Source organism: Acromyrmex echinatior, chromosome 4, assembly GCF_024713525.1.
Source record: "Acromyrmex echinatior isolate Ae372 chromosome 4, ASM2471352v2, whole genome shotgun sequence".
NCBI classification, from domain to species: domain Eukaryota; kingdom Metazoa; phylum Arthropoda; class Insecta; order Hymenoptera; family Formicidae; genus Acromyrmex; species Acromyrmex echinatior.
This window is the reverse complement of record NC_141855.1, coordinates 2873284-2892447: the sequence shown is the minus strand read 5'-3', so window position 1 is coordinate 2892447 and position 19164 is coordinate 2873284. Positions and strand designations below refer to the sequence as shown.

Here is a 19164-nt window from a genome sequence, read left to right as displayed (position 1 = left end):
GATGACTGAATAGTTGAAAAAAGTTTGAGAAAAAACTTGCAAACTCTGGTTTCAATAAAGTGTTTCAGTAAAATTTATATATATATATATATATATATATATATATATATAGAGAGAGAGAGAGAGAGAGAGAGAGAGAGAGAGAGAGAGAGAGAGACGGGGAGGGAAAGAATCTAATAAAATTTTTTAATTGGCAATTTTATAAAAAAATTTTATTTTATTTAAAAGAATTAGTATCATAAAAATAGTTTTTAATGGTTTTTGCATTAATATTGCTTTAATCAATTCTTTTAATTTTTTAAAATCAATTTTACTTAACTTATATTAAAGTTTATTATTAGGTGTTGGAATTAATTCGTAGCGTTTTACAAGTGATGGGAAGTACTTTCATTAATGTATTTTTTAATGCTCATGTGAAATAAATAACATTCTTTCATTAAAAACGCTACGAATTAATTCCAACACCTAATAATATTTTTTCTAATTCTTTGTAATCTGATTTTTAATCTGAATTCAATCTTATTTAATTTTAATTATTTAATTATATCTTAAATAAAAAAATATCTTTAAGGATATCTTTCATTATATTTTCAATTATATCTTAATTTTAATTATATCTTAAATTCAACGTCATTTATATAATTTGAATGTTTCTTCTGTAATTTAATCTTTAAATTATAATTCAATTCTACTTAATTAACTTAATTTTTTATAACAAAACATCCCGGTAAAAAATTTTTCATATAGTATAAAATCATAAGTCACTACATAAAATTATGTAAAAATATATACATACATAATTATGTATAATTTATTATAATTATATAATTTATATAATACTGTTTAATCCAAATATAATCATATAAATATATATGAATAAGATATTCGTTCATATAATTTGTTTCATATAATGTATAAAGGCGTATGTAAATTGAGTTGGCAAGTTTCCTGAGAAAATTCTTAAATTCTTTTAGAGGCAGCGGAACGTTTCTTCATCCTAACTTTGTTGTGTGTATTTTAAAATGTGTGTATTTTTAAATGCTAACCAATAATATTCTAGCAATAAAACTAAATTTATTATTTTCTTCAATTTTCATATCTCTCTCTCTCTCTCTCTCTCTCTCTCTCTCTCAGTACATATATATAATTATATATATAATTATATGCAATTATAGGTAAACATATTTCATAAATAGTTTTATATAATTATATATAACCATTTATATATAATTATACATAAAAAATTTTTACGATAATAAAAGAAATAATTAAATATATAGTCGTAAATTTGTGTCATCTTTTTATTTTATTAATTTTCTTAATTTTCTATAATTTTTAAAGAATTTTTTTTAAATTATCCCTTTTTTATTAATTTTAGTGCTTAATTAACTCTCATAATTATTTATTATGTTTATAGACTTAGATTTTGAAAAGAAAAAAGGAATGATTTTCTACGAAACTGAACATAAATACCGTAGATCTAATCGATTGGAAGTGTAAGCCAATACCAGGTTGTACACACGACGTGTCATAACTTGGATCCTATGATCCGCTTTTTTCTTTTTATTTTCTCTACTTATAAGGTGTTATTTATGCATATATAGTAGCAGAATTAGTGTAATTTTGACATTTATTATAGTGTAAAACAAACAAAATTTAGAACATTTATATTTAAATTATTTTTTGTAAATTATTTTTCTATCTTCTTTATATGTCCATACATATTTCTATATATAATATTTTTTATGAGAAATACAAAGTTTGAAACTTTTATATGACTTAATTTATATTAAGAAGATTTTTATAAACTATATTTTTTTTATTATTTATGTATGTGCATAAATTTAAACTAGCCAAAAATATACATTTAAAGCTCTTTTAATCATTAATTACTTTCTAATAATCACTAACTCTTTTAATCACGAATTACTAAAAATCCATTATTTTCTGAAGAAATCAAAAGAAAAAAAAATTAATTTTGTGTTATTCAAAAAGTTTTTCATCAAACGTATGGGATATTTTATGTGTATCGATAAATTTCGACTGAAAAACATGATCCTTGTCTCACCGGCACCCTCACGCTGATACGATGACACAACGTGACGATGATAGTGTGCCATGTTCGTGCGGTTGACTTCCTCTTCCTGTGTCCGCATGTCCAAACTACATAGTCAGATGTTCCGTCTACATTCGCCATTCGGTTGTCAGGATTATGTGTGGACAAGGAACGCGCTATTGTGTTCTATGTGTTTGTCGTTCAATAAACTTAAAACAAGGATAGAATGATGCAACAACATTGATAGCGCGCTATCCAAATGCTGTCAAGATAGTCGAATATTTGTAAGCTCATCAAGAAGAGTCAATGCACACAGGATGAAAATACAAATTAATAATAAATTTGAAATTGTTTACAATATATTTCAATTTACTTAAATTAATTTTTTCTATATTTTACGAGAATTATTAGGTGTTGGAATTAATTCGTAGCGTTTTACAAGTGATGGGAAGTACTTTCATTAATGTATTTTTTAATGCTCATGTGAAATAAATAACATTCTTTCATTAAAAAACGCTACGAATTAATTCCAACACCTAATATTATATACAATAATTAATAATGTAATAACAATAGAGTAATATATTAGAAAGGAGATGTTTATCTTAATTACGCTATGTATCTAAATCGAAGATTTATATTATCTTTAAATAATCCATGTTTTCAAAGCATGATGTAACATCAAATTGTTGTTAAAATAACAAATTCTTTATATAGGAAAATAACATAGGATCTCCGCATACTATCGAGTTCACTGTTGACTGGTCAATATCCACGAAAAGGAAGGCATTACAAGCCGGTGATCTCGAAAAGGGTATCGAAGAACAGGACCACCGTGATCGGTGCGTGGTTATAGTACCTGAAGAAAATATAATATCTTCCTTCCATTCAGTCAAACAAGATATATCACTGTATGTATATGATTGTAGTGCGAAAAAGACCAATCATCGATGGTATAAACGTATAGTATCGTCGTATTGTCGATATCAATATCATGTAGTATATCGTATAGTATCTCGTACTGTCGATATCGTATGATGCATATTGTTCGACAGCGGTAATGGTTTGATTAAATATGTATAATTAAAAATATTATTTGCTAGTTTGTGCTGAATATAAGTATAAACTTAATTTCAAAAAAGACTTCTTCTAAGACAATATAATATGTCAATGCGGATTCATTCTTATAAAAAAGGATCAAATAAAAATAGAAGAACGAAGGAAATCTTGTCATATCTGATATTTCATTATCCTTATTCTCTCATATGACATATTTTCTTTCTCTTTCCATTTTAATAATATTTCTGAAATAACATCTTTCATAAATATTTGCAACTTTTTTCAAATAAAAAATGATTTTTTTTAAGTAAAAGTTATGTAACGTTATCCTATCACTTTATAACTTTCACGCAACTTGGGATATGAGATCTAACGACGATATGTAGTACACAGTTTCAGTTAGTAGAAGAAGAAACGAGAAAGAAGAGAAAGGGAGAAAAAGACAGAGACAAAAGGAGGGAAAAAAGGGACAGAAAGCAGTGGAGTGGGGTTGGATGGTACGTACGTAGTCAGTGAGCCGCTTTAAGGGGTGAGAGAGTGGGTGGATAGGTGGTAGATCGCTAGTTAGCCAAGAGACATTGACATGCCAAACCGCCAGCATGACGGTGTCTCCAAAAATCGTGTGCCAAAAAGTTGCGTTAAAGTTTAATTGCTTAAAATTTAACCGCAAGTGCTTCTAAAACAATTTAAAGTGGAAGGTTTTCTATGAAATTGAAATATTATTAATTGTTATCAATTTAATCAAATAAATTTTCCTTTTTAAAAATAAATCAAATAAATTTTCCTATTAAAAATAATTTAATAATTCGATTCATCGGAAAACAATCAAACAATTATATTTAAAAATAATAGAAATAGTGAAGTGTGATAATATGTCACAAGATCATGTCCAGGATCTGATTAAAGCTGTGAAAAATGCGAGAGAAATTTAATTTTATGGAAGCGATTATTAATTAATATACAATAGTAAAAAAAATTTAATTAATAATCTATTGCATAATATAAAACATAATTAATTTGGTCTAATTAAAATTAAAATATGATCTAAAATATAAATATTTCAGTTTTTATTCTATATCTTAAATTTTGCAAGTGAATATCTCAATATGTGAAACATTTGCATAAAGAAGAAATAATTTACTAAAAGTGAAATGTTTTTAATTAAAAAACGTCAAATAATAAAACAATATGTTATACAATAAAAAAATGAAATAAATAGAAAAATGTGTGTGAAATACATAATATGTAACATACATGTTAAAGAAATTAAAACATTACAAAAATGAGAAAATTTGGAATTAAAGAAATTTGACTGATAAAATTAAAAAGATATAGTGAAAACTTTAATTGATATAAAAATTGTTTTTCCTATCAAATGTTATTATAATCGTCGAAGTGATATGTTTCATCATTCAATTTTTTGAAGGACTACATTAGAAGTAAAAACAAAAAATAATTTGATAATCAAAGAAAATGAAGATCCTGCCATTAGCTATAAAAATATAAAGATCCATGACAAAACTACCGAATCTACAAATCATATAAGAAAATGCAGACATTACGGATCTGTGAATGGGAATGTCCAACGACAGGTTTTCTGCAGAAACCTCTAACAGTGACTGGCAGGTCTTCCAAGCCATAAAGGTACGTCTATATGCGCGTGGCGAGCCGTACACGTGCATTTTCCTTCTTCATTCGGTCATTCATAAAAAGTCATTCATTGATTAATTCATCTGATCGATCTTCGCAGCCACACATTCCGGTCCAACAATAACAATATATTTATCATTGTATAAAATTCATTTGTACAAAGTAATTCTTAAGCAAGTCTAAAAAAAACCTTATGGGGATATTCTTTGATTTATTTCATGAAGAAATGATCCTTTGAACATATGTCTTAAAGTGCTTTGTTTTCAAATGTTTTTGTTGCAATACGAACGCCTCTAATGGATCTAAAAATGTTCCATTTGTACTGGAAAATGATTTTTAATATCACATATAAACGTACCAAATTTGAATTTAATTAAAATATAATCGTTTGCTAAATTTTTAAAATTTTTATATTTCTTTTCGCAACTTTGACACTCTGTTTTTTGAAAATAAAGTACTGTAGGACATACAGTGTAGTCATGAAGATGGAATGAACTATATAAAAATTAATGATATAGTTATTTTATTGGTCTGCCTTCACTTAGTGGTAATGTTATTTATTACACAGTAGCAACAATTCATATCAAGTAAAAAACAACGAACTATTGCCGAAATAAGATGCATGTTGTGAAAATCTTAAAGTGCCTTGTGTTGTGAGAATTTTAAAGTGTTTTGTGCTGTAAAAAGAAATTTATTAAACCATTAATGTGATTTAAATTAGGTATAATTATGGTTTATATAAGGATTTATAGATTTTTGAATTTTTACTGAAAAATTATGATTCATCATAACTTTGAATAATTCATTCATGTAATTTCTTTTCTACGTAATACTTCATTTCAAATACTAAATAAAAAAGCACTATATCAGTCAAATTGAAGACAATGAAAAGTATTACTGGTTAAAAACATGTATAATTTGAGGATCAATTCGAGGTATAATTTTTCCCTAGAATCGCGAGTTTCTTTATTATTTCTCTATTATTTCTTAATACATTTTCACTATTTTTCAGAATAACTAATAATTTTTTTTAATTTCTTGTTGCGATTTTCCTTCATTGCATAAAATTAAGATTTTTATTCTCTCAACTTTACAGTGAACATTTCGCCTTATTAATTTTAAATGACTGACTAAATTTCATTATAATTTTATTGTACCTAATTTATAAAATCACTTAATACTTAACAACCTTTCATTAATAAACTTACATAATAATAATTCGACTTTATTATTATGACTAAACTATTTATATCACAGCATTTTAGGATTCTCGCAATACAACATAAATATTTCAGCAATAACTCGTTATGTTTTTAGTTGATATGAATTGCTAATGTAAATAATAAATAACATTACAGGCAAGTAAAGATAGATAAGTAAAATAACTATCTTATTAATTTATATATGAGTGAGTCAAATTTCGTGATCATCACTATATGTTCATAAGACCTTTTCTTCATAAAAGAGAGAGCCAAAGAATATGTTCTTAATTTCTTTACACTTACTTAGGCATCATCCTATGTATATAATATAAAAATATTATTCAATAAGATAAAGAAAGATTAGAAAATTAAAAACAATATTATCTTATATACAATAGAAATAAAAAATTGTTTTCATTGAAATTAAAACACAAGAACATATGTCAATCGCATGTTTTTGATATTCAGCGCTGAAATAGAATGTCCAATTTTCTTTATTTAATTTTTATTAATATTAAAGGAATTAATGATATTAAAGAGAAAAAATGTAAAACGTAATATTTTACTGTCTAAAAAAAAAAAATTTTCTTTATAAAAATCAAAACATATATATAATTTGCTCTGTTACTGCATTTTCTGCAAAATTTACACTCATTATTTTTTTATCTTTGATAAGATTCTTGCAAAAAGTGTTATTCTGAATATATAATTAAATTATAAAGTTCAAAAATAATTCTCATAAATTTCTTTCACTCAAAAATGAGAATTGAAACAAGAAAATTATATTTTTTCTTTTCCTTATTTCCTTTCTAAATTTATTTCCTTTTAAAACATATATAATTTTAATTGTTAAATTGATCCATGGTTCCTTTTCTTATTATAAGAAAACTGATAAAATTAACACTTTCAGTCAAGAAATATCCTCATATCACTAATCGGTCATTCTCTTGTTATACAATAAAAAACAGTAAATGCTTCAACTTTCTACAAATATTTAATTTATTTTTAATTTAACATTTTTGAAACAATTTAAAGATTATAAAAGCGTTATTATTTTGATCTTACCTTTTCGTACAATTTGCACTTTTTTTAATTTTTCCATCCATGTATTTAATAATCCTCTCCTAATGATTTCACAATAACAAAATAAATATTCCTCTACTTAACAAAAAAGTCAAAGTATCTTATTTTTCCATAGAAAATGCATAATTTCAACTATTTCGCTCTATGAATTCATTCATTTCGTAATACGCTTGAAATAAAATTTATTTTGCATGTAACGAAACAATAATATTTTAACTTTCACATCTACTATTTTGTATCGTAAAAAATAGCATCGATGGCGAGCGGCGGCTTGCGCTGAAGCTGCGCGCCGTTACCGGGACGACCAGAGAGGGCTGGACCAGCACTATAGCGCGTTTCCATAGGGAGAGGAAACGAGGGTTGCAAAGAGGAGGTGTGGGTAAACGCAGTGGTGTGCATCCGGGGGATAGGCCATCGTCGAGAATTTCACAGAGATGGAGTTTCTGCAGAATCATCACGCGGTTAACACCTCCGAGCCGCCGTATACCCTCGGCACAGGTGAGACCTGAAAATTCTCTGTACCTCATGGCAAACACAAAGACAATCACGATAAGCACGAAAATGATCGCAAAGATAAAAACGAAAACGCGGGTGATAGTTGTACAGTGCGAAATTTTCTGGATATATAATTTTTCTCAATCAATAATAGTTCTAAAAATGTGAACAATGATTATCTATTTATTGCGTTTTTGACAAATTTAAAAAAAAAACATTTCAGTTCAATTTTATAAGAATAATTCACTCCCAGAATTTTCTTATAAATGTTTCCTAAATTAAATATTACGTGTTAAAGTGACTTCTACAAAAACATGTGACAATTTCTACAAAATACTTATAATTTTTAAACTGTAAGAAATTCGTGTAAAATTAAACAGCTAATTTGTTGTGTAGTATTATTACTATACATTTTTATAACAGTTTTTAATTAATAATTATTTCATTAATAATATCTATATACTAAAAAAAATATCGCGAGTGTGGCGTATAAGACAGTTGCCAATATCAAATTATATATATCCGATTAATTTTTATAAACTTTAATGTACACAAATCGTCATAAGCGCATGAAATTCGCTTATTTAAGTTAAATTATAGCAAAGGCACATGTAAGTTCCCTCTCAAAACATTGTATACATGTCTTTTTATAATTTGTTTTGACAATTATTGAAAAAATCGTGGTTTTTAATGGAATAATACTTCTAAACATTTATCGGAATCTTTAGTCTTTGTAAAATTTCCGTTTTTAGTAGATAAAATCACCCAAGAATGCGCATTGAGCTTTACGACGAAACTATTAAATTATAAGAGCTGTAATTTATACAGAATATGTCTTTTTAGTTTGCCAATCTGTATATAAAAGATCGTTACAGCAATAAAAAAGTTTTAAATTTTGACAATTCTTTTCTATATTTTTCGTGGATAAATTAATCAATTTCTACATCAAACTATTGCTTTGTGAATCTGTACTATTTATATTGTGTGCATGCATGTCTCTGTTTCATATTTCATGATACATTTACTTAATATCTATAATAATTTTATAGTTATTAAAAGTAAAAAATGACACGATGACTCAAGAGTTCGCATTTGAGAACAGTTCGAAAGTTTACACATGAGCAGCACTAGCAGACACCGATCATGAGTAACATTTTGTAACGTTCTGTATTCAAATTCTAAATTCGGTGAAAATTGGATCCAGTGACAGAGCTCTACGCCCATGTCGATTGCATCGAGATCGACCGACAATTGAAAGCTTATTTGTGTGAACTCTGTATGTAAAAATACACTCAAGTACTTATAAATATATTTGTTTAATAAAAAATAAATGCTATTTTTACTTTAATTAATATTACTTTTCTAATAAGCCACATTTTTTTCATAGTGCGAACTCTTGAGAAGAAATTTGCTCAAGGGTTCGCATTTTTCCCTTCTTAGTAGAATTAATCTCTTGTAAAAGAGAGCAAATGATAGTATTAAATTGATACTTGACAAATTTTTAGTTTAAAATGTAAGGAATAATTTAAGTATCACTTTACTGTACAAACTTGAGTCCTTGTATAAGTTATACAGCCTCAAAGAAAAAGTGCGCATTCTTGAGCGGTCTCATCCAATATCAAACTCGTTAATTTATTAAGGCGGAAGATTTGAATAACAACTGTGAACGATATTTAATCAGCATAGAATTATTATTTAAAATTTTTAATATAGGTATACTAGCTCAAGCAGAACAACAAATCATTATAATATCAAAATAACGTCAAAATGATTTCAAAATGATCATTAAAAGCCATTTTTCAATTTCATCATCTCCGATTCATTTTAATATCATTTTGACGTTATCGCGATTTATTGTTCTGTTTAGGATAATTATTTCGAATTTTTTTCTACAAGAACCATACATCCTCTCATAAACAATATATATATACACACACACACACACACACACACACACACACACACACACACATATGTTTTTTTATAATTACTAGTTTTGTTAATTACTGAAAAAAACCAGTTTTTCGTAATACTTCTGAATATTTACTTTATAATTTCTTTAATACTTCGAATATATTAAATCAAGAAAAAATCATTCTACAAGTACTTTTGACAATTCAATACATATCCTGAATCTTTAGGTTCTGTGGATAGCATCGAGGCAACTATCTCATCTAGCTTCTGTTCTGGATCACTAGGGGTGCTTTCGGGTGACGACGCTCTATCAACTGATAATCAAAACGAAGAGGCAGCTGTCCTTGGCGCTGCTCTGCAGGGCACGCTGCGCTTGCAGGACCTGCAGAGTTCGCCAACTAATATCAGTGTTGACCAGAGCCAACAATTTCCAACTTCTAGTCAGGTCGTGAGCGAATTCGGTGGTAGCTTTTGGGTTGACGACATGGCAGGTTTTTCTCTACCCCCGTTGGACCTGGACCCTTTGCCTCCAGGATTGTTTAGTCCATGCTCAGGAACGTACAAGTTGGTTATCAATTTTATTTTTCTCTTTTTTTTTCTCTTCATCTGTCTCTTTCTTTTTATTATATTTAGTTATGTTTTTTTTATTATTTAAATATTACCAAAATTTACCTAATGCTTGAAATGATACTTGGAAATCTGTGGATTTATATTTAATTCTATTTAATTAATATGTTAACAATTTTTTAATTTTTATCTAAATTAATTTAAAAAAAATAGAATTTGTTAATAAACATCTTTAAGATATATATATTTTATAAAAAAAACTCTGAAATATCTTAAAGTTGTCTTATGCGTTTATTTTATCTGCTTATTCGAAAATCTTTAGAAATTAATATCTCGTTAATTATTGCAAAATGATAGAAGATTTTTCGACCCAAAGTTCAGTCTGCTCTACCTGCTTAAAAGCGGTGTATCAAAAAGTTTGGAACACTCTAAACACATACACACATAATTTAAATCAATTAAATAAAGAAGCATCAAATATAGAGCTTACAATTAGTGTCCAATAATATTTCTATGTGAATTTTTAAATACATTTTCAAGTACTTTAAACTACGCGCCGAACACAATCATCTAACATATAATTTAATTTTTGTTTATTCTACATTATGTTTTTATTGATTTATAAATTCGACAATTCGATAGAATCTGTAAAATTCAAGATTTCTTTTAGCTGGGGCTGCTCACGTAGTGAATGCGTGCCAAGGACGAACAATGGTGCGAATGGCGAGGGCGTTGCCGATGTTCTTTTATCCCTGAAGCATGCGGTAGTACATCCCGCAAGTCCGACGGCTGGCTATTATACCACTGGCGCCGGTTCCGCCGCAGCTCATCATTACTCGCAGGACTATGTGCAAAATTTAGGCCCGTCGGTTCCAGGTCCAGGTCACTACGGTTCTGCATCCGCTGCCATGTCTGTCAATGTGTCGATGAACATGACTATGAACATGAATATGCATTCTGGGTAAGAATTCTTCAATTTCCTTTTTCTTCGTCCTTTTTCTAAATGTCTTTCAACATTTTTATATAATTAATATTTTTAAAAGATCAACTTGAAAATATTTACTTACTAATATATTTATTATCACTGATTTTATTTTAATTATTCTAATTAGAGAAAAAGATGGTATTATGGCTCTTATAGGTATACATGGCGCCCTTCTTAATGTCTCCGCTATCAGATAGAGAGATAATAGTATTCTGAATAATTATTTATGAAATTATTTGTTCAGTACGCCACCGTTACACTGTATATGGCACTAATATGCCAATATACAATAATCGGCATTTATTCTAACGCATGTTTACTTTTAAGAATTTCGAAACATTTTCGAAGTATATTTTTTAGTTATACTTCCTCATTCTTTTTTTTTATAATATTTAATTATATAATATTATTTAATTTGAGCATATCTATTATCACACGACATATACACTCCAATAACTGAGTATATTCTTCATTACTTAACATTTTATTTAGCTGTACACATTTCGAGTTATGCACAGTTAAACAAAAGTATAGCATTTTATTAATGTAGTAAATAGCTAACTGCTGACGGCCTCTTATTCGAGGTTTTCATATAAAAATAATTCGATAAGTCGATTGTAGTTATACCGTTAATTGTAGTTGGACATTATATGCATTATCTGTACATTTCTAGTTGTAAGACCTATACGTGAAATAAATTATGATATCTATATATGTATGTATGATATCTGTATCTGTATTTCTATATGTGTGTTTTGTAGCTACGAACAAAGTTATTCGTCAGCGTGGGGCGTGGAACCTCTTCTAAGTCCCGCCCCTCAGTACAGCAATCCGGTGGAGGTGGCGGCGCAAACGACGGCGAGGGTGAATCAAGGCGCGCCGACCAATAGCGGTCTGATCGGTCATCCCCATTCCCACCCCCAGTCACATCACAGTGGTGGCCGAGTACAACTCGGGAGTGAACACACAATTTGTGTAAATACCACAGGTCCAGCCGCGGGCGGCATCACCCTCGAAGATAATGGCAGACCCAATCTGTGCAGAATTTGCGGCAAATCATATGCCAGACCTAGTACTCTCAAAACTCACCTGCGCACCCATTCTGGAGAGAAGCCATTCAGGTCGGTACCTCCATACGTCGTTGATGAGAAAAATACAGAGAATTTGCTAAATTTAAAAGAAAGAAAAGAAAGATCAAAGAAATAAAATTTATTTTATCCCATTTTATCTTGCTCTCTTTTATTTTATCTTTCTTTTTTAAAATAAAACTATTTTAGTGAGAATATAATAATAGAATTGTACTAAAGAATATTATATATTTTCTTTTTATTTTGATATATCTAGTTTAACCTCTTCAAACTCTATGAATATTATAATGTACATCAAATTTCAAGATATTATCCATTGAAATTATTTAATTCTATCAACTGAGATCTGATTATATAATGATGTCTATGTTGGAAAAATAGTTAAAATTAAAAAAAAATTAATATTTAAAATGTGCATGAATTAAATTAAAATTTTTTTTATATAATTCTAATAAAATCAGATCTGAAGAAGTTAAGAGACAAGATGTATATGAAAATAATCAAAGTATTAAATTTATTTTTATTTAAAAACGTACATTATTTCTTACAGTTTAAATTATACAAAATAATTTCTGGACATGCTATGTATCTAAAAAAGGAGATTGAATGTACTACAGTCCTCTTGTATGGATCAAAACATACAATACATCTACGATCACACAAGTGTCGAATGAAAATTTATATTTTAATAGTAATTGTTGTAGCAATTACTATTAAATTTTATTATTTTTATTATTACCATTCATTATTTATAATTTCAGTATTTTTCCTAATATATACAAAAAATTATACTAAAACAAAAAAACTTAAAAAACTGTCTATTCTATAAATAAGTATCTATAAATTAATTATAAGTTACTATAATTATAAAATATCAATAAAAATGATAAAAAATTTATACAAGTAATGAAAAATTTAATAAATGTCTTGAAATAAACGACTAAAAATCAAAATAATACATACGTTAACTGTTAAATAATACTTTAAAATGTTTCACTTCTCGAAATAAATTCTGTAATTTTTAATATAATATTCTACATGATAAGTATCAAATTCTTCATTTATAATCTTTATTTGAAATAAACAAAAAATCAAAAGAAGAATAATTACAAGAAAAATGACGTTAAATACTAGAGAAAGGTCGCCGATTCCGACACTCCATTTTAAATAATATTTTTTAAACAAAAACTAAAAATAAAACTTCAGAAACACAAATACAAACTAGAAGGGTTTTGTCTATCAAATAAGAACAGTTTTTATAATACTGTTTGTAGAGATGCTAAAAGGTTTGTCGGGTTATCCTGATCCATTGCTAATGCCAATGTTTTTCGTGAATCTTGTTGTTCGTTTCATTTCTTTTTCTCTCTCAGGGCGAGAAGTGCATCTCCATATCAGTGCGCTCCTTACCCTGATGAAGTGAATGGCAAGATTCACTTTCTTTTCTGTTTTAATTTTAAATCAGATTTTCTATTGAATTTTAATCGATTTTTGTTAAAATTTTGTTAAAAATTTACATTAAGATTTTAAAGAAATTAATTATTTATTTTTATTTTTGATGAGAAAACTTAATTTAAATTATAATAAAATTATAATTTGTGATTAATAAATTTATTATTTAGTACACCTAATTATAGCTCGTTTAATGTATACCTAGATTTTACTATTTATTAATTTGTTTTGTAAGTTATACGAGCAAAAAGAATTGATATTATTTATATTGTAATATTAATTTTGTTAATAACAATATTTGTTTTTTAAAAAGGTGTCACGCGTGCTCGAAGGCATTTAGTCAAGCGGCGAACCTAACCGCGCACGCGAGAACGCATTCTGGTGAAAAACCTTTCCGATGTCCAGTGTGTGATAGGAGATTTTCACAAAGCAGTTCAGTAACCACGCATATGAGGACGCACTCAGGTGAACGGCCCTACAGGTTTGTATTTGAATTTTTTCTTCAGTCAACTAAAAGAAAATCGATATAAATCCTTGAATGTCATTTGAATAAGAGTATTTACTTAAATTATTTGTTTATAAATGTTAGTTGACAAATAGCAAATGACTGCAGTTAAATTAATAACTGCAATTAATCAATAATTGTTTGCAGTATAGTATTTTGTACAATGCCAATTATACATATTACAATTATTAGAGTCCCTCATATTTACTTTTGAAGAAAAATTTTTTTTTAATTCTTAACGCGCGGTACTCCTCAGAATGATTTTCAAAAAAATAATTCCTGCCAAATTTTAGCTTGATCAAACAACAGGAATTTTTTAAGAAATGTTTAACCGTCGATGCTGACAGTTAAATATTTCCTTACATTACACTATCAATATTGATTTTTAAAACGTATTTTCCACAAAAATCAGCTCAGAGAATTTTCTTTCTTTTAATATGTACCTATCTTTTTCTTTTCTGCATTGTTTGAGATATCTCATTTAAATAATTAGATGAATTATTAATGATTAAAAAACAAACATAAATAGTATATTGCATTTTTTATTATTCAAGCTTGAAGAATTGATCTATAGATCTATTTTTTATTATTAATAATATGTTTGGGGAATAAAATGAGTTTAAAATATAATGAACTTTATATTTTTATTAATAAAGCGATTTACATTTAACACCTTACGTAATAATTAATAATTATATTATATCCTAATTGTTAGTCACCATCTTGCATAATCTCACAAATCACTAAAAAAAAATCCCTGAAACTTTGATTTAATTCATTAATGGGAAATCATGTCCATGGCTGTTTTAAATTTTTATATAAATCATGACTTTAAAATCCCCTAAAGAGATGCTAGAATGATTAAATTATCGATCGATAGAGTTCTATAAAAATCTCCGAATTGACTCAACAAAATGAAAATTCTTTTATAGGAAAGTAGACGCAAAATTGTGAGAGGTAATGCAGTGGACTTTATATTACAATCGAAAAAAAAAATTAAAAACTTACTTATTTTTCGTAGAGCTGTCACCTTACTGTCGTAGATATTTTTTTAATACAAAAATTTTATATCTCTGCTCTATATGGACAAAACGGCAGTGCACCATCCGCTGAATTACGTGAACAATGATTATTAATAGGAAAAATCAATACTCTGAAAAGCGATCGATTATTTTAAACAAAAATATTCATATATACATGTATCTTATTTCATAAATGTGCTTATTTGAACGTTGTTTGTTACTTAATATTTTATTTGGCCGTATAATATTTTGAGTTATGCAAAGTTAAATAGCATGGCATTTCTAAATTCTAAAAATAATAAATATTTTGTAATTAGTGTAAAATCAATTTAACATTTTTAATAAATATAATAATTAAGTTTTAAATACTGATTATTAACCAAACTATTGTATAAAATGTAAATAGAGAGCCATAATATACACATACCACACTACGCCACGCCATGCCACACCACACTATATCACATCATTTTCTCCTCTATATATATACACATAGGATCTCGAAAGTTATTTTATAAAATAATTAATTAATTACCAGTTACAGTTCTTTTCTCTCAAAAATAATTACCTACCTAAAATTATGGGATCAATATTAAAACGCGCTCATATATAGAGATCTCCAGATAATTCTTAATATACATATTTACAAATGATATAAGAGTTATCAGGAATGTATTCCAATCAAAAGAAATAATTATTGATTGTTTACTGAGCACTTTATTTTGCTGAATGCAATTCATATGTTGATAAATAATTTCGAAATAAAGTAACTTATAAAAGATACTATTAATTATCAATAAATAACATCTAAAGCTGTCAAATCATAACATTTGCTTGATATAAAAGCTTTGCAAACTCACAAAGTTTGAAATTTCAGACAAGTATATTATATGAAAAAAACAATGACAAGTTTTTAGATACCTAAATCGATACAAAAAGTATATTTGAGAATATATGTATATTTACGAGAAAAAATCATTATTTTCTTCTCATAAAGGTCTGAGAATTTTTTCAGAATTTTTTCAGAATTTTTTAATACCGTATTTTCTCATGTTAGTAAAAAAAAAAGAAAATGCAATACTAAAAAGTTGATAAAAAATTCTGAAAAAATTCTTAGAACTTTATGAGAAGAAAATAAATGATTTTTGTCTTTTGCAACTTTTCTATAAAGTTGATAGTATTTGAGTAAAAAATTATTCAAGACCAATATTTGGCAATTTTTAATAATTAATATTTTATTAACTATTGCGAAAATTGCAAAATGGTAATGGATTTTTCGACTCAGTTTAGTTCTCTCTACCTGTCCATGAAATATTTGGCAATTATTTCCAGACACCCTATATATGTAAATCGCATTCAATCGATAAAATAGATAATCCCGTCGAAATTTAGTTCTTCACTTTAGAACTTCCTTAAATTTATTTAGAATTACTAATTTTTATTTCAATATTCTTTATTTTTCTAGGTGTCGATTCTGCAAGAAAGCATTCTCTGACAGCTCGACACTTACCAAGCATCTGCGTATACACTCCGGTGAGAAACCATATCAGTGTAAACTGTGTCTGCTTAGATTCAGTCAAAGTGGTAATCTCAATAGGCACATGAGAGTCCATGGCGGTTCCCTGACGTGACACAATCCTTCTGTACCAGTACAATCTGCGATGACGATAATTGACGACAGTAGTGCTGCACATTCATTGTCCAGATGCTGTCGAATACCTGTGATTCGATTAGGAACAAACTCGCCGGAAAAGTAAAACGCAGAAGCAACCTCCAATATATATTATTTAGTCGATATCGGTTTAATTTATTAATTTAATACATATTTAAAAAACAACCTAAATAAAAAAATTGTTGCGAATAAACATGAGTAATTTTCTTGCACATGATAGAGAGGATCTCTATGATAGAAAAAAATTTGTAAACTCACAAACAGTAAATTATATATTCCTATTATAGCAAAAATCAATGTAAAATTTTATAATTATTTTGTAATTAAATTGTAGCAAAAATATATTAGGTGTTGGAATTAATTCGTAGCGTTTTTTAATGAAAGAATGTTATTTATTTCACATGAGCATTAAAAAATACATTAATGAAAGTACTTCCCATCACTTGTAAAACGATACGAATTAATTCCAACACCTAATAATTCAAATTATATTATAAATTATGCCAAGAGAAAGGATATGTTTTTGTAATCATAGAAAATTATATCACCTCCAAAATATTAAGTAATGATATTCAATAAAAAAAATTCTCTAATGGGTAACTATACCAAAAGCATCAAATATTAAATAATATCATGCATTGATGATATATTTACTATTTTTAATATTATCAATTTGTAACAAAGATATGTTTTACCTACAGTATATATTTTGGAATTTTATTTAGTTTTACTCTTATATCCATTACGAGGTGTGATTTAAAAGTAAGGGCTAATCGGTCTAAAATATGTAAATTATTATAAATTGCATAATATAATACAGAAAAAAGTAATTAAGTGTTTCATGACTGTTAATATATCTGATTTTAATGTTAATAAATAAAAATATATAAGTGAGACAAAAGCTTTAATGTTGTCTAATGCAAGTTGAAAATAGCTGAATTGGCTGAATTCAAACAACAGATTTCTCGAAGCAAAAATATAAGAAAAGCTGATGCACAAAATGTTTAGAAAAAAAGTGTTTAGTGTTTAGAAAAAAAATCATTGACTACGTAAAAAAGGGGCAATGTAATTCTTACGATTAATAAAATATTTCTATTCAACTGATTTTTTCTAATGATCGTTCGGCCTTTAGCTTTAAAACGCATCTTGTATAAACAATATTTAAAAAGGACATATCTCTCAGTTATAAATGTTTTTTTTTCTTTTTATAAAGATTATTTTTCAGTTGCGTCATAAATGTAATAAATTTTACAAAATACGATGGAAATATCAAACAAGTTCATAAATCAAGCAGTGATATCCTTTTATGATTAGCAAAGAATTGCTTCTGATCACAAAATTGAATGTGCTTTAATATACTATGTTTTGTACGTATATCAATCAGGTTGGGATGTATACAAATTGGGATAAATAAAGAAATTCGAATGTGCGACATATCTAATATAACATACCGCAAAGCAAAACTGCGTTAACATTATTGTACAAATATTGTATTTATTATAATTATTATTAATTATAATAATAATGTTGCTCGTTTATCTCGACATCATCTTCTCAATTAATTATTCTATCGTCATCGAGTGTGTTGAATGACTCTTCTTATTTTTTGTTGTAATTCGCTTCTCTTTTGTTTATATTTCACTCTTTTTAGTTATTTATAATCGTAATGAATGAATGAAAATGCGTAATTTTGGTGCTGTCAATTTTCTCTCGTCGAGAAAAGAAAAATAAAATGAAATAAAATGAAAAAAAAAACGAATATTACAGAATAATCTTCTACCTATACATATATTCGCATAAGAAAAACTCATTAATTAAAAAAATTATTATCAATTAAAAGCAATCTATCTTATTATTTTTTTCGTTCGCTCGCTTATTAGTAGCTTCATAATATCAAGGATTTTTTTTTCGCTTTTCTTTTTTTTAAGAAAAGAAATATTCGAATAATCCTTTTTTGCGTGTCAATTCGAAATTATCTTTTCGCAATTAAAATTATATATGTATAAATGAAAACATGTCTCTCCGTAGGTTCTTCTTCTCAAGTAGAATAGTTCTATTTCCTCGCTTTCTCGTCCCTCATTCTTTCTTTCTTTCTCGCTCGCTCATACATACACAGACACACACGCACACACGCCGCACGCACGTACGCGCGCGCGCGCGCGCACACACACACACACACACACACACACACACACGCACGCACGCACGCACGCACGCACGCACACGCACGCACACACGCACGCACATGCACACACGCACACACGTATACACATGCGCGCACACACATACACACACACACACACACACACACACACACACACACACACACACACATATATATATATATATATATATTTAAAAGTAATATTCTTGCAAAAAAATATGTATAATGTTTCTCTACGTTATGTAGATACGAC

At 27.6% G+C, this 19164-nt stretch overlaps 1 protein-coding gene across 2 annotated transcripts; it reads left to right on the top strand.

Annotated features, from left to right (window-relative positions):
- Positions 1-1367: 1367 nt before the first annotated feature.
- Positions 1368-18502, top strand: LOC105153761 (uncharacterized). Of its 2 annotated transcripts, XM_011068796.2 has the most exons (7): positions 1368-4759; positions 7302-7548; positions 9687-10023; positions 10697-10987; positions 11773-12132; positions 13862-14029; positions 16541-18502. In XM_011068796.2, exons 2-7 carry the CDS (start codon positions 7485-7487, stop codon positions 16704-16706), a joined length of 1386 nt encoding a protein of 461 aa, XP_011067098.2. In that variant the 5' UTR covers positions 1368-4759; positions 7302-7484; the 3' UTR covers positions 16707-18502. The 2 variants fall into 2 exon arrangements, with proteins under 2 accessions (XP_011067098.2, XP_087262000.1); XM_087405874.1 differs by lacking the exon at positions 1368-4759 and having other exon boundaries at positions 6770-7548.
- Positions 18503-19164: the final 662 nt, after the last annotated feature.

Coding starts and splice junctions, on each gene's coding strand:
- LOC105153761 (XM_011068796.2), top strand. CDS start 7,485: ATGGAGTTTCTGCAGAATCATCACGCGGTTAACACCTCCGAGCCGCCG. Junction 10,024..10,696: donor CCATGCTCAGGAACGTACAA/GTTGGTTATCAA, acceptor GATTTCTTTTAG/CTGGGGCTGCTCACGTAGTG. Junction 12,133..13,861: donor TCTGGAGAGAAGCCATTCAG/GTCGGTACCTCC, acceptor TTTTTTAAAAAG/GTGTCACGCGTGCTCGAAGG.